A 13311-nucleotide genomic window follows, 5' to 3' on the forward strand; every position below is an offset into this window, starting at 1 on the left:
ACCATTCAATCAATTTTCTGATTCCATCACTGTTAAGGATTTGAATGTAAATTTCCCCCTAGGCTTACATTTTGAACTCGTGAACCCCAACCAATGAAGTTCTGGAAACTTCAGATGTGGAGCCTAGCTGGAGGAAGTAGGTCCCTGCCAAGTGTGCTTCTGGAGATTGCACCGGTCCTTTTGGTTCATTTCAACTGAGGATGGAGATGAGAGACGGTTTGGCTCAAGAAAGAGGAAGAATAGGATCACACACAGCTTGTTATGAGGGTCTTGGGATCCAAACTCAGGGCCTTACTGCTTCCAGGCACACTCCTTACCACTGGGCCATCTCGCATGCTCACATTCCTTCTGTTCCTCTGCTCATATTGGAACATCTGGGCTCTCTCGGGTTTGGATGGGTAGGAGTAGAGCTGCTATGACCATCCACAGGAAGTCTTTCTGTGGGATTACACGCTCATTTCCCTTGAGTAAACTGCCCGACGGAGGCTGAGCTATATTTAGCTTTATCAGCAGTTCCAGACTTCTCCAAAGAGACTCCATCGCAGCAGTGCAGTGTGAGAGTCAGTTGATGCAGTCTGGGCCACTGAGAGAGCACAGGCTTAAGTGTATCTGAACTACACAGTATGAGCTTGTCCCTAAAATAATAGTAACAAAAAAACAAAACGAAACAAAAAACAACCTTGGGGCTGGAGAGATGGCTCAGCGGTTAAAAGCTCTGGCTGCTCTCCCAGAGAATCTGGATTCAATTCCCAGCACCCACATGGCAGCTCACAACTGTCTGTAACTCTGTTCCACAGGATCCTATACCCTCTCACAGAGGCAAAAGACCAATGTACATGAATATATAAAAATTTAAAAAAAATTTAAAGTTAATGGTTAAAACAAAGCAAAACAACCCAAATCTCATGAAAACCTTGATCAAAAGTGGAGATGGCTGCTGCCATCCTCATTCACATGGCTCTGAGAAGCCTCTTCGGGGCTGAAGAAGAGGCAAGAATGCTGGGAGCCGACGTTGACCCTAGCGTCATTGTTGTTACATGACATCAGGAAGACGTCCTCTGTCCCTCAAATAGCTCATGTGGCTATTTAATTATTAGTCATCTAATAATTGACTCACTTCATATTTACAGTTCCCGCTACCAAGATGTCTGGAGGTGGGATAGTTCTTTGTTCCCCAGCCTTTCTCCCTGGAAGAAGGTAGAGGAGCCCGCTGTGTTCAGTGGTTTGTCTGGTGACATGGGGCTGACCTCCCTGTGGCAGCTCTGATCTTACTTGGTGTTGCGTGATGCTATTCCTGGGAAGACACGAACTTCAGGCCCTATCTATTCACCCCAGATAGGGAGTCTATGGCAGTCTAAACTTTAGACTCCCGAGTAAGGATCCCACGTAATTCAATGTGGTAAACCAGTATGTTTTATTGAGGTTACTTACAAGAAGGAACTCAGAGGCAGCTGCATCACCAAAGAGCTCCCAGCATGAGTGACAGCTCAGGAGAATTGGGGAAACGGAGCACGCTGCACACTGTGCAGGCAGCTCAGCAGGCTGGAGACTCTCTTCCAGGCAGCTTATGAGGTCTGAACCTCTTCTGGGCAGCTGTGTTAATAAGCAGTGCTTACTGCTTATATATGCTTGGGGAGGAAAGGGCCCAGTGAGTCTGGTCAGTTTCGGGGACTTCCTGAAGACTTCGTTCGAGTTGTTTACTTGACAGCATCTCTTCAGGATGGAGCATCTTCATCTCGTCTTCGTATATCTTGTGTCTTTTAAATTTTTTTTAATGAGTGTCTTGCTTGTATATATGTCTGTGAGCTGTGTGCCTGCCTGGTGCCTGAAGAGGCCAAAAGGGGTGTTGGATCTTCTGGAACTGGAATTATGGCCAGCTGTGAACTGCCATGTGGGTTCTGGGAATTGAACCTGGGTCCTCTAAAGAACAGCCAGGGCTCCTAACCTCTGAGTCATCTTTCCAGACCCAACATCTCCAGCCTTAACAAGCTTCTGTACAACACTGACTGTTTTATCTAAGAGGAGACTGCTACACAATGCTTGGGCTCACTTATACCTGAAGGACTCTAGCAGGCTCAAGCATGGCAAACATGGCTATCGGGCTTTGCCCATCCCCCATTTCCTCTGCCTTGCTAAGAACTATTAGATTACATTCTCAAAACTATTCACCACGGTCTATTCCCTTATTTGGCCACTTCCTCTTCCTACCAATGTCCAGCTACCAAAGTATTGAAGTCCAGCAATCAAAAGCCCCCTTTTGGCTCACCTAATTAACACACCCAATTAAAATGAACCAACTCATCCTAACACAGGGTTTCCCCTTTTACCATTTGCCTACCGGCCACACCTGTCTCCTCTCTATCCAGAGGAAGTCCTTAGTCCCTTCGGGGGCAAATATTCCTCCCTCTCTCATTCCTTTCCCCTTCTCCCTCGTTCTCGATCTCCCATGTTGGTCTCTTATTCCCTGCCCTCTGTCCGTCTGGAACAAATAAATCTCCTTTGTGCTGAGAACCTGGTCTTGGGCATCTGTGCTGACAGCGATATCAATCCTCTTTTCAGTCAGTCATCTCTTCTGTTAGGAGCTGATAGTCTCAGATGGACTCAGCTGGGATGATTCTCTTTAGCTGCAATAGTCATTTATTGTTGTGGGAGGGGTGCACATGCCAGAGAGAGAGAGAGAGAGGAGAGAGAGTCAAAGGAAACTGTAGGTTCAGTCAGTTTTCTCCTTTCATCTTTACATGGGTTAAAGAGATTGAAGCTAGTAGGTCCCAGGGTTTGTGCAGTCTTACCCACTGAGTCATCTCACCAGCCCAGGGATGGTTCTTTTCACTTTACGTAGCTTCTTACCCTTCATCAGCCTGAACCACACGTTTTTCATGGCAGAAAGCAAAATGCCCATGAGACCTTGACTCTAAACTGGCAGTGTCATTTCTGCCACATTGTACCGGGCCGATGCAAGTAAGGAGGCTAGCCCAGCCCAGACACACTAAGGACAGAAACCCTCCACCCTCTCAAGGGGTGATGCCAGGCCACATTGTCTGGTGTGATAAAGCATGGGGTGGAAAAGTACGGAAATCTCTAAGGACCGCCTACAGCACCCATATCCCTCCTCCCCCACAGACCCAGCTGCAAACCTTGAGTCTTTGGGTTTTCTTTGCTTCCTTTCTTTCCTTTTTTTGAAACAGGTTTCTCTCTGTAGGTCTGTTGTTTTAGAACTTGCATATAGACCAGGCTGGCCTTGAACTCAGAAATCCACTTGCCTTTGCCTCCCAAGTACTAGGATTAAAGGTGTGCGTCACCCCACTGACATTTGGGCTTTCTTGTCTGTGGAAAAAAAAAAAATTCCTGCGTTTGACTATTATCCCTTCTGTTTTGTGGTGCTCCCTTAGTTGGTTAGCTTTATTTTCCAAGTTTTCTAGTTAATATTTAAGATAAGAGTAATATCTGGAGCTGGGTATAGTGGCACACACCTTTAATCCCTGCATTTGAAAGACAGAGGAATGTGAATCTCTGTGAGTTCAAGCCAGTCTGATCCACATAGTGAGTTTCAGGACAGCCAGAGCTGTATCGAGAGTTCTTGTCTCAAACAAAACAAAACAAAACAAAAACAAAAACAAAAACAAAAACAAAACAACAACAGTAATAATAATATATGGAGTCAGGTGTATGTCAGGTCCAAAGGGTACTCCAAACCCCCAAACTTCAAAGATACTCCAAATATCCAGAAATGAGCTTACTTGGACTTGGAGGATTTCTGGTGGTTACATGAAAGCTGACATCCTCAGGAACTTGGGAAACGAGTTCTTTTCCACCAAAAGAAGTCATTTCCTTACCTCAGCCAGGAGGGGCACATGGGTACTGTGGCACCTATCAGCATAGCAAAACCTATGCTGGCCTGTATCACTGGTACCGGGTATACACTTCAAAGTCCACACTAACTAGCATCCTGGCCCTTCTCACCTCCTCCCTCCCCTAAGGTCCCTCTAGCTGAGGGCTTCCCTCCCCAGCTACTCTCTTATAACCCTGCTATCCTCATTGTGTTCTCTCTGCGCGGCTCCTGCTTCACTCGCTAAGTTTTCTCTAGTCTCTGTCCCCTGGTATTCTCTCTCTCACAGAGAGCCCTACCATGTCCAGTCTACTTCTTTCTCTCTCTGATCTGGACTCTTCTGGATGTCTCTGGTTGTTCCCTATCTCATCTGCAATAAAAACGTTCTCCTTAACCATACCATGGAGTGGTCACGCCATCAGTTTATACAATGTGGTGATTGACGTGTGCCTGTTACCCCACACTTGGGAGATGGAAGACAGAGTTCAGGTCAACTTCCATTCATAGGGAGTTTGAGGCCACTCTGGGGTACTGCCCAGGGACAGGTACTGAGACTCTGTTCCCCACTGCCCTTGGAGGTCTTTGCACAGACTCTTTATTTTTAATTATGCCTGACTGTGAGGGTTTTATTTTTGCCTTTTAAAGTGGTTAGGATCTTTTCTTTATCTTTGCTAACCTGCTGTCTGTGAACCCAGGAAACTGCTGTTCTGTGCTTACCCTCTTACTGTCAGCTCTGCTTGGGCCTCTCAGAGGCTGAAGTTTGCTCTGTCTGCCAGCACTTTGTTCTGATCATGTAGGCACCCAAGACCATATGAAATGGAGGACTGCAAAGGCTTTTAATGTCGTTTCCAGTCCACCAAATGTTCATTCCCAAGCAATGCCCAAATGCCGCCCCTCTCCTGCCACAGGTGAAATCTTTGCTGCTCCAAATGCTCGTGGCTCTTTAAGCTGACAAGGCCAGGCTGAAACTGCTTTGACCTTGCACCAGAAATCAGGTGACTGTTCCTAAGAGGGAGGAGTTCTGGGGCCCTTTTCACCTGTTTTCCCTCAGGACAGAACCCATAGGTGTGTACTAATGTCCAGTTCTAGCTCTAGCCTCATCTGGAGCACTCAATGGAAGAAAGAACTCACTTTCCTGGGAACAGGACCCTTGAGCCTGCTGTTTCCGAATCCCAGGAGAGATAAATCCCTGCATGGGGCTAGGAGTATAGCTCAGTGGGAAAACACCTGGGAAGCATAAAAAAGCCCTTGTTCTGTATTCAGCACTGAAGGAGAAAAGGTTGGCACATAGTGAAATTTCAGAGTTCCCAGCCTCAAGGATTCCCTAGAAACCCCGTCACAAAGCACAGGATTTTTGTCTCAAATGATAACAACACTCTACAAATAGAAACTGTCAACAGGTTTGTTTCACTTTGCTCTCTGTCCGGTTTCTTCACTCTACTAAATTAATTTGAAAGAGATATGCAGCACATAGTATAGATTGATGATCACAGTAAAGAGAATAAACCAAGCACTCTCAAGGCAGAGTGGGCAACAACCGAGGGGGCCACTGCCCTGATTGACATTACAAGATGGACTTTATACTAGTTCTTAAAGTGTCTAGGGCACAAGGAGAGAGGCCCATCCTCGATGTCCACCAAGTCCATGGATATTTATCTAGCTACATAAAAGAAACAACACTGTGCATATATTTGAGTGTTCTTATCATTTTGAGATCAGGTCTTGCTATGTAACCATACTACTCAGCAACATACCCCCAACGTCCATACTCACACAGTTTTCTGAGGGACTACAGGTTAATTTCAAGGCCTGACCACAGCCTTCAAAAAACAACTTTTAAATTAAGATATTATTTGTGTGTGACAGTGTGCATGTGTGTGCCAGGAAGCACTCTGAAGATCAGAGGACAATCTTGGGTGTCCATCCTTGCCTTCTACCTTGTTTGGAAAAGGGTCTCTTTTCTATGTTGTTTGCCACCGTGTATGAGCTAGCCCACAGCACTGTCCTGTCTCTGCCTCCTTTTTGACCACAGAAGCACTGGAATTACAGATGTGGGCTACTGAGCCTGGCTTTACATGGTTCTGGGATTCAAGCTAGTCATGTTTGCACTCTAAGTGTTTGGACTCAGTGAACCCTCTCCCCAGCCCTGAACTTTAAAAGAAGAAAGTGACAATCTGAGAGTTGTTGGGAGGCAGAGGCCCCAAGTAGAGACCAAGAATGGTTAAAACCTCCTTGGAAGAACAGTTGGGAACTCTGGAGAATCAAAGTGCTGGAATTTGCCTCTCAGATTCACTTCTTAGGATCTTGGTAATAAGTGTGATACTGGTATATGGCAGACCTTTCAGAGGTAGTTAAAGTAACCCAGATATCTGAATTCAGAGCTCATTGCTGCTGGATACTTACAGATGCCAGTGAACAGAGGAAAGAACTGAATCTTGGGGCTGGAAAGATGGCTCAGCAGTAAAGAGCACATTCTGCTCATTCAGAGGACCAGGGTTTGGTTCCCAGTACCCACATGGCAGCTCCCAACCATCTTTAACTCCAGTTCCAGGGGTTCAGATGCCCTCTTCTGACCTCCAGGGAATTGCACACATATACATGGTACACACACACACACACACACACACACACACACACACACACCATTTATACACATAAAATAAAAATCTTAAAAAAGAAAGGAGTAAATCTTCAAACTGCACTCTTTTCTGAGAGGCTCAGTCTGAGAAGACAGAGGATTATCATTTTCCAAGTCTGTCTTCCCCTCGTCTTTAGTAGGCTGATTATATGGGGAGGGGAAACAAAAACAATCGATCACTCCAAAGTCCAGTCTGGTCTTACTCAAGTGGTTTGGCTTGGATCTGCGTTCTGCTTTTCCTTCTCCCTGTGTGTGGAATACAGGGGGCGTTCACTTACACCAAGGTTACAAAGTCTTGCATTCAGCCTGAGACATCAAGACTTCAGGTTAGGGGGCTGAAGAGATGGCTCAGTGGTTAAGAGTTCTGCCTGCTCTTCCAAAGGTCCTGAGTTCAATTCCCAGCAACCACGTGGTGGCTCACAACCATCTGTAATGAGATCTGGTGCCCCCTTCTGGCCTTCAGGGATACAGGCAGAGCACTGTATACATAATAAATAAATTTTTTTAAAAAAAGACTTCAGGTTAGCTCAGAACAAACTAGTAGATGGATATATGAACACTTTCTACCCAAGACTACAATATTCTCTTAGAATTTAGAGTATGGATATAAAGCACCCCTAGCTGTCATCTACAGCAGAGCTTTCTGTGAGGTCATGACTGGCTCCTGTCTGCTCCTCAGCTTACTGTACGGCCACCTCCCATCTCTCTCTGCCCACGTTCCAACCGCTGAATTGCCACCCACCATGAGGTTGTCACCAGAGCCAAGGTGAGGCTAGTGCCATACTTTAACCTCAAAACTGGGATTAAATAAACCTCTTTTCAGCTGGGCGGTGGTGGCGCACACCTTTAATCCCAGCACTTGGGAGGCACAGTCTGGTGGATCTCTGTGAGTTCGAGGCCAGCCTGGTCTACAAGAGCTAGTTCCAGAACAGGTTCCAAAGCTACAGAGAAACCCCATCTTGAAAAACAAACAAACAAATAAACCTCTTTTCTTTATAAATGTACCCAGCCTCAGGTATTTCATTATAGTGTTTGAAAACTGAAAAATATATGGATCCTATAATCATCAATTATGAGATTCTTTTCTCTGTTGTTCTGTATAACTCTGTCTTCCTAAATGTCCATTAATAGTCAGCTATAACCAAAATGCAAAGAATTAGAATCAGAAATGTAGAGCAAACCATGTTTTGCAGACACAAATGTTCCCATGAGAGCTTTTTTCTTTTTCTTTCCTTTTTCTTTTTCTTTCTGGAGACAGGGAGCCTGTCCTGGAACTAGTTCTTGTAGACCAGGCTGAACTTGAACTCACAGGGATCTGCCTGCCTCTGCCTCCCAAGTGCTGGGATTAAAGGCATGTGCCACCACCACCCAGCTGCTCCATCAGATCTTGAGATGCTGGGGTGTTACTGGATATTGGCACCCCATTGCAAAGAGAGGAGGGAGCTGAAGAAGCTGAATACCATGAGAGCCAACCACCTTGGATGGATGATCTGGAACTGCCAAGAGGGAAGAGACATGGGATACAGTTGAACCTTATTTTGTAGCCTGCAGGTTCCCTCCTTAGTTAACTAAACTGCTTCCTTGCAGAACTGCTCTGTGGTTCCTTTCTCATTGTACGCAAACGACCCATCTTCCAAAAGTAACTTTCCTCTTCTGGAGTTTTCCGCTATCTGCCACAGTTAGGGTAAGGGAAGATTAACAACAGGAGATTCACCTGTTGTGCAGCTGGACTCTCTGAATGGAATAATGAAACACAACAGCTACTTAACAACCCAAGTTGGGAAAACATTTCTGAAATAAAAAAGGGCTTCATTTTACTTTGGAAAAAATACATCACATACTGGAGAGATGGCTCAGCTGATAAAAGTGCCTGCCAGGAAGGTTGACGGCCTGAGCTTGCTCCATAGTGCAAGGACAGTCCCACAGCACAAGGACAGTCCCACAGCGCAAGGGCAGTCCCACAGTGCAAGGACAGTCCCACAGCGCAAGGACAGTCCCACAGCGCAAGGGCAGTCCCACAGCGCAAGAACAATCCCACAGTGCAAGGACAGTCCCACAGCGCAAGGACAATCCCACAGCGCAAGGACAGAACTGCCCTCCAGTCTCTGCTTCTCAGAGACTAACTAACCACCACACAACCAACCACCTGTGACACACACTACAGCAAAAAGCAAGTACCATCATCCAAAGAAAGCACAAAGAAACAATTGAGGAGGAGGAATGGAGGTCTCAAAAGGAAGCCTCGTAGGATGCTTGAGCAAGTAGCAGGGCAAGGAGGTTGGGGGTCACTCAGGCGAATGCTCACGCGCAGGAGGGCACTGCATCCCTCAGGTGCACAGAAAGAGAAAACAAAGACAGCCATTATTTTTAATTCAAAGTAAGGTATCACCTGGGCCAGACGCCTGGCACTTGCTGGCCAACAGACAAGAAAAGCGGCTGTGCACTCGGCTTGCCCGGCGGACATGGGCTCGGCACACACGGAGCCTCAGAATCCCCCTGCTCTGAACTGTGGTGGGGCTGGATGCAGAACAGACCTTGTTGAAAATATCCTTGATGATGTGCAAAGGGAGGGGCCAGGATTTGCCAGGGTCTCAGAGACTCCTTTTGTGCTGGGGTTATAGAGAAAGTGAACTAAAGTCTTGGCAGGCATTACATGGCTCCAGTACAGGCAGCTGGGAGGGCTGGAAGTCAAGGGCTAGCATGGTGAACATCACAGAGTGTCACATGGCAGCTACAGGTTCAGGATGTTCTGCAATTCCACTGAACTGGGAAAAGGCCCAGCTAGCTTCCTGTGCCTTCTCCCCAGGCCCCTTCCTGCCAGCTTGTCCAATCCATTTGTCCTGAGTGCAGTCACATTATCAAACTAGGGAGCAGCCTGGGCAAGAGGGAGATGCCAAACTTCTCCTTGAAGTATGTAATCTTTACCCTCCCTCTCTGTCCTTTCAAGAAGCCTCATTCTGGTGGGTGGTCAGCGGGGCCAAGCAGCACTGAATTCCTTCTCCAGGTCCTGGACAAACTGGTCATTGAGGAAAAGCAGCTGCCCATGTGGCAGGAAGCGGGCGAGGATTCCCTCAATGCGGTCAGCCCTCAACAAGAAGTTGCTACCTGGGGTCAGCAGCCGGAGGTGGTCAAGAAGGAGGCGGACCAACAGCCGAAGTGTACTCTCAGCCAGCAGCAAGTTCTCATGGGTATCCAGCACCAGGGCAAAGCCTAGTGAGAGCACACCCAGCCACACCACTGTCTGTGGCTCCTGGAAAGGGTCCCCGGCTCCCAGGTAGAAGGCTCCATGGGGAGCCTCATGCAGAGACACAGGCTCATCTGAGAACTGAGGCTGTGGGTCTGTGGAGGGACATCCAGATGCTTGCTGCTGCAGCCGGCACAGTGACTCCACCTGCCTGGAAGAGAAGTCAGGTCACTGGCAGACCACCAAGGTGCCACCCCCCCCCTTCTGTCAACTTCCAATGTAGCTGGGAGCTGCTAATGTCTCATATCTTGGGTAAGGAAAACTTAGGCTTAGAAAGCTTAAGAGATCTGCCCAGTGATGCGGAGTCAAGGAAATATGAGGATACAGAAATCCAGGCTCCAGCCTGAATCACTTTACTCTAAATGGCCAAGAGAAGGCAGGATCTGAACACAGCTCCTTGGGCTGGGAAAAGGACTAGGGATGAAGTCTCCTCTCACTCGCCTTGCAGATGCCTCCTCAACAGAGAGGCAAATAAGTGATGAGAAGAACAAAGTCGTCCAGCGTGGCCATCTGACCTCTCAACCAATCACCCTTCTCCAAGTCCTAAGCGCCTCCCACGTGACTGTCAAGGCTGCCCCCACCGCTTCCTGAATCATCTTCTAGATCAGGCTGCTCACAGACTGGCTTTAAAGCCTTGCGTTTAGCCAGGTATGGTGGTGCATGCCTATAATTCTAGCATTGGGAGGAGGAGGCAGGGGGATCGGTTCACTCCAGCCTGGAACACACAGAGAAGTGGAGGTCAGCCTGAACCAGAAAATTAGGCTCTGTCTCAAAACAAATAACTCCAACAGGTCATTGCTTAGTTCTGTCTGTGCTGCAAGAGGAGAACCAGGTCAAGAATAAGGGGTTGGCAAAGAGCTGCACAACTCACAAGGGTCTGGGAAGAAAGGTCCCAGTCTAGCCACCTCCCTCATACGGAGCTATCCAAAACGGCTCCGAGTCTCCGGCATTCAGCAGCCCTGAGTCTCTGCTGATCATCACGTTCTCGCTCTTATGAAGACTTCCACTAAAAAGCATGTTTTGTGTGCACGAGTCTGCCTGCTTATACTCAAACCTCCATTTCTAGCCATGTTTTTGTTGCACAACCTTGGGCAGGTTAAGTTCCTTAGCCTCCGAACGTCAGCTTACTCTTCTGGAAAGTGAAGATAATAATATAGCCACCTCAGAGGACTATGAGGATTACATAATATACATGAAATTCCCAGAACCACCAAAATGATAATTGCATTCTTTCTCTAACTCTTTTTCATAGGAATACTTATACACAGTGGTGGGGACCAGGAGAAACATCATGACTCCTTGTCTTCCTTCACTGTCCAACTCCAGCATCCCTCATAATCAGCTCTGTGTCTGATGAAGCTTGGGGCAGGGCTGTGACATTACCTGGCCACGGCCAAAATCTGTTCCTTGCGCAAGAGCCTGTCCCTTTCTGCACCACGTGGCCGTGGATCATCGGGTGACTTCTCAGCACCAAAGACACAGGAGTAGAGCACTCGGCAAAGGCCTGTATCTTCCGAATTCGGGGCCCTCAAGGTGTGGATGAGGAAGGCATGGACCATGGCTCCAGGGTGGGTGCTGCAGAGAAGCCAGAGACCTAAGAGGTGAAAGTGAAACCCCTGCTAAGGAGGTACTCTCAAGGAGGGTGTGGCCTGGGAGTGTGTCCAGAGAGTGTTGTGGTTGGACACTAATCACCTATCCACTTAGATATGCCTAACCTCTGAATAATGTAATGTCTGGTCTGCATCGCAGAACAAGGGTGGAGATGTCTCCTACAACACTAAACCCACTTCTGCAAAACTATCCGGAAATCTCCAAAAGCATCAAGGTCATGAGAGTGCAGGAAAAACTGATGACCCAAAGGAAACCAGAGGCCACAGCTGAGTGCTCCTGGGACAAAAACAACCAGACTCCACAGTGTGCGCCACTAAGACAACTTAAGTATGGAGTATGAAATGAGGGGGAAGGATATTTATTTGTTTGTTTTGGTTTGGTTTTGGTTTTTCAAGACAGGGTTTCTCTGGGTAGCTTTGGAGCCTACCCCTGGAACTCGCTCTGTAGACAGGGCTGGCTGAGCTGGAAGTCTTGATCAATGCCACTTGGTTTGAATGGAGAAATGTGTCTTTGTTTTAGAAAATACACACGAAAATATCTCTAAATGCCGTAACTCTGATCAGCTGGAAGAAAAAATACAGAGCGAGTGTAGCAAACCTTATCCAAAGGACTCTATCTAGTTAACCAAAACTATTTCAAAAATAAGACATGGTGGAACATACCTGAAATCCCAGCACTCGGGAGGTAGAGACAAGAGGATCAGGAATTCAAGTCAGTCACAGATATATGGGGAGTCCCTGGCTGCTCTGGACAACGTGAGACAGTGGCGACCCCGGGGTCGCAAGGTTGAGGGGACACAGTAGTTAGTCCCGGTAAAGGCTAAACAGATTAAGAATTCACAGTTATCCAACAGGTATGTTCGCAAACCCGCTTCAGGAAGGGAAGTCAGATTTATAGGCCTTGACCTCTGGTCACCTATCTGCCGCCAGCATATACGTCATCAACCCCGGCCACCGTGCGCCCTCTTTCCCTGACGGCCTCATTGCGTCACTGCCTTGCGCGGGCAGCGGCGCGCTGGACTCTGGGGGTTGTAGTGCGGACTCAATCCTGTGGCCCGGACGTGGGGTCCAATTTCCCGAGGGCGCGCAGGCTTCTGACCGGCCGATCCCCCTCAGCTGCCAGAGCGCCCTGGAGATTTCGGGGCGCCAGCGAGCTTCTCTGGAGGCGCTGGAAAGCCCTTGACTAGCTGTAGCCTGGCCACCACGGGGTTGGCCGCCAGGGGGCGCTGTGGCGACCGCGCCATGAGCCGAACTTTCCACGGAGGCCTGCGCACCGCTGCCCCCAAGCTACTTATGTGCAGTGGTAACGACCGACCGAATTGCAGGAGCGGAGCCCTGCCTGCTGAAACGCACACCAGAAGGTGATGACTTTGGAAGGATACGGATCTGCGAGCAGTTGTAAAGATTCTTTATTGTTGGTTCCTTCAGTGGATTTCACTGATCCTGGATTTCACATAGGATTCCAATTCTAGTCCCAACTTCGTTGTAGTTGTGTAGCCCTGGCAGGTCTGCCAACTTTGTTAGGCCCCAGTGAAACCCCATCTAGAGACAGCTGGAGCAAGTGTTTAGGCTATCTTTCCCTTTTGCAGCCTCTGCTTGACTCCTCACAGGGAGGCCATCAAGGGACTTCTAACTTAAGAGATCTAAAACTAAGGTTTGAACCAAGTGGTGCTACTACCAGCATTAGTGTGAAGATCCAGTCTGGAAACATGGCCCAAGCGGTGTTTGGGATAAAGGTGCACACACATTCTTTTACCGCTTGCTAGGCATGTGAATTCTTAGGTTTCCTTAAATTTGTCCCAGTCTTATGTGCCTCGAAGGCCCCACCAAGGCTGTCCCCTCAGATTATTTACTAAGTGACTCTGACCAAAACTTCTGTCTCTTGTGGGGCCCATCTCTGCCATGGTTCCCGACTTCGCTCCCCAAGGCCGGGATTACTTGAATACTGTCTGATGACAAAGAAATAGAAGAACAGAGTGGCCCAGGCAGGGCT

The 13311-nt window shown here is 47.9% G+C and overlaps 1 protein-coding gene across 5 annotated transcripts; it reads right to left on the reverse strand.

Annotated features, from left to right (window-relative positions):
- Positions 1-1374: 1374 nt before the first annotated feature.
- Ap5s1 (adaptor related protein complex 5 subunit sigma 1) lies at positions 1375-12275 on the reverse strand. 5 transcript variants are annotated; one of them, XR_007236951.3, is made up of 5 exons: positions 11982-12273; positions 11092-11302; positions 8854-9859; positions 3135-3324; positions 1375-2624 (listed from the first exon to the last, which is right to left on the reverse strand). XR_007236951.3 is itself a non-coding variant. In XM_048459781.3 (4 exons), the coding sequence occupies exons 3-4, from the start codon at positions 11265-11267 to the stop codon at positions 9433-9435; spliced, it is 603 nt and encodes a 200-aa protein (XP_048315738.1). In that variant the 5' UTR covers positions 11268-11283; positions 11747-11882; positions 11982-12275; the 3' UTR covers positions 8818-9432. The 5 variants fall into 5 exon arrangements, 4 of the variants coding, with proteins under 4 accessions (XP_048315738.1, XP_048315736.1, XP_048315739.1 ...); XM_048459781.3 differs by lacking the exons at positions 1375-2624; positions 3135-3324 and adding an exon at positions 11747-11882 and having other exon boundaries at positions 8818-9859; positions 11092-11283; positions 11982-12275; XM_048459779.3 differs by lacking the exons at positions 1375-2624; positions 3135-3324 and adding an exon at positions 11747-11882 and having other exon boundaries at positions 8818-9859; positions 11982-12274.
- Between the last annotated feature and the right edge of the window lie 1036 nt (positions 12276-13311).

Source organism: Myodes glareolus, chromosome 10 (genome assembly GCF_982192425.1).
Source record: "Myodes glareolus chromosome 10, mMyoGla1.1, whole genome shotgun sequence".
NCBI lineage: Eukaryota > Metazoa > Chordata > Mammalia > Rodentia > Cricetidae > Myodes > Myodes glareolus.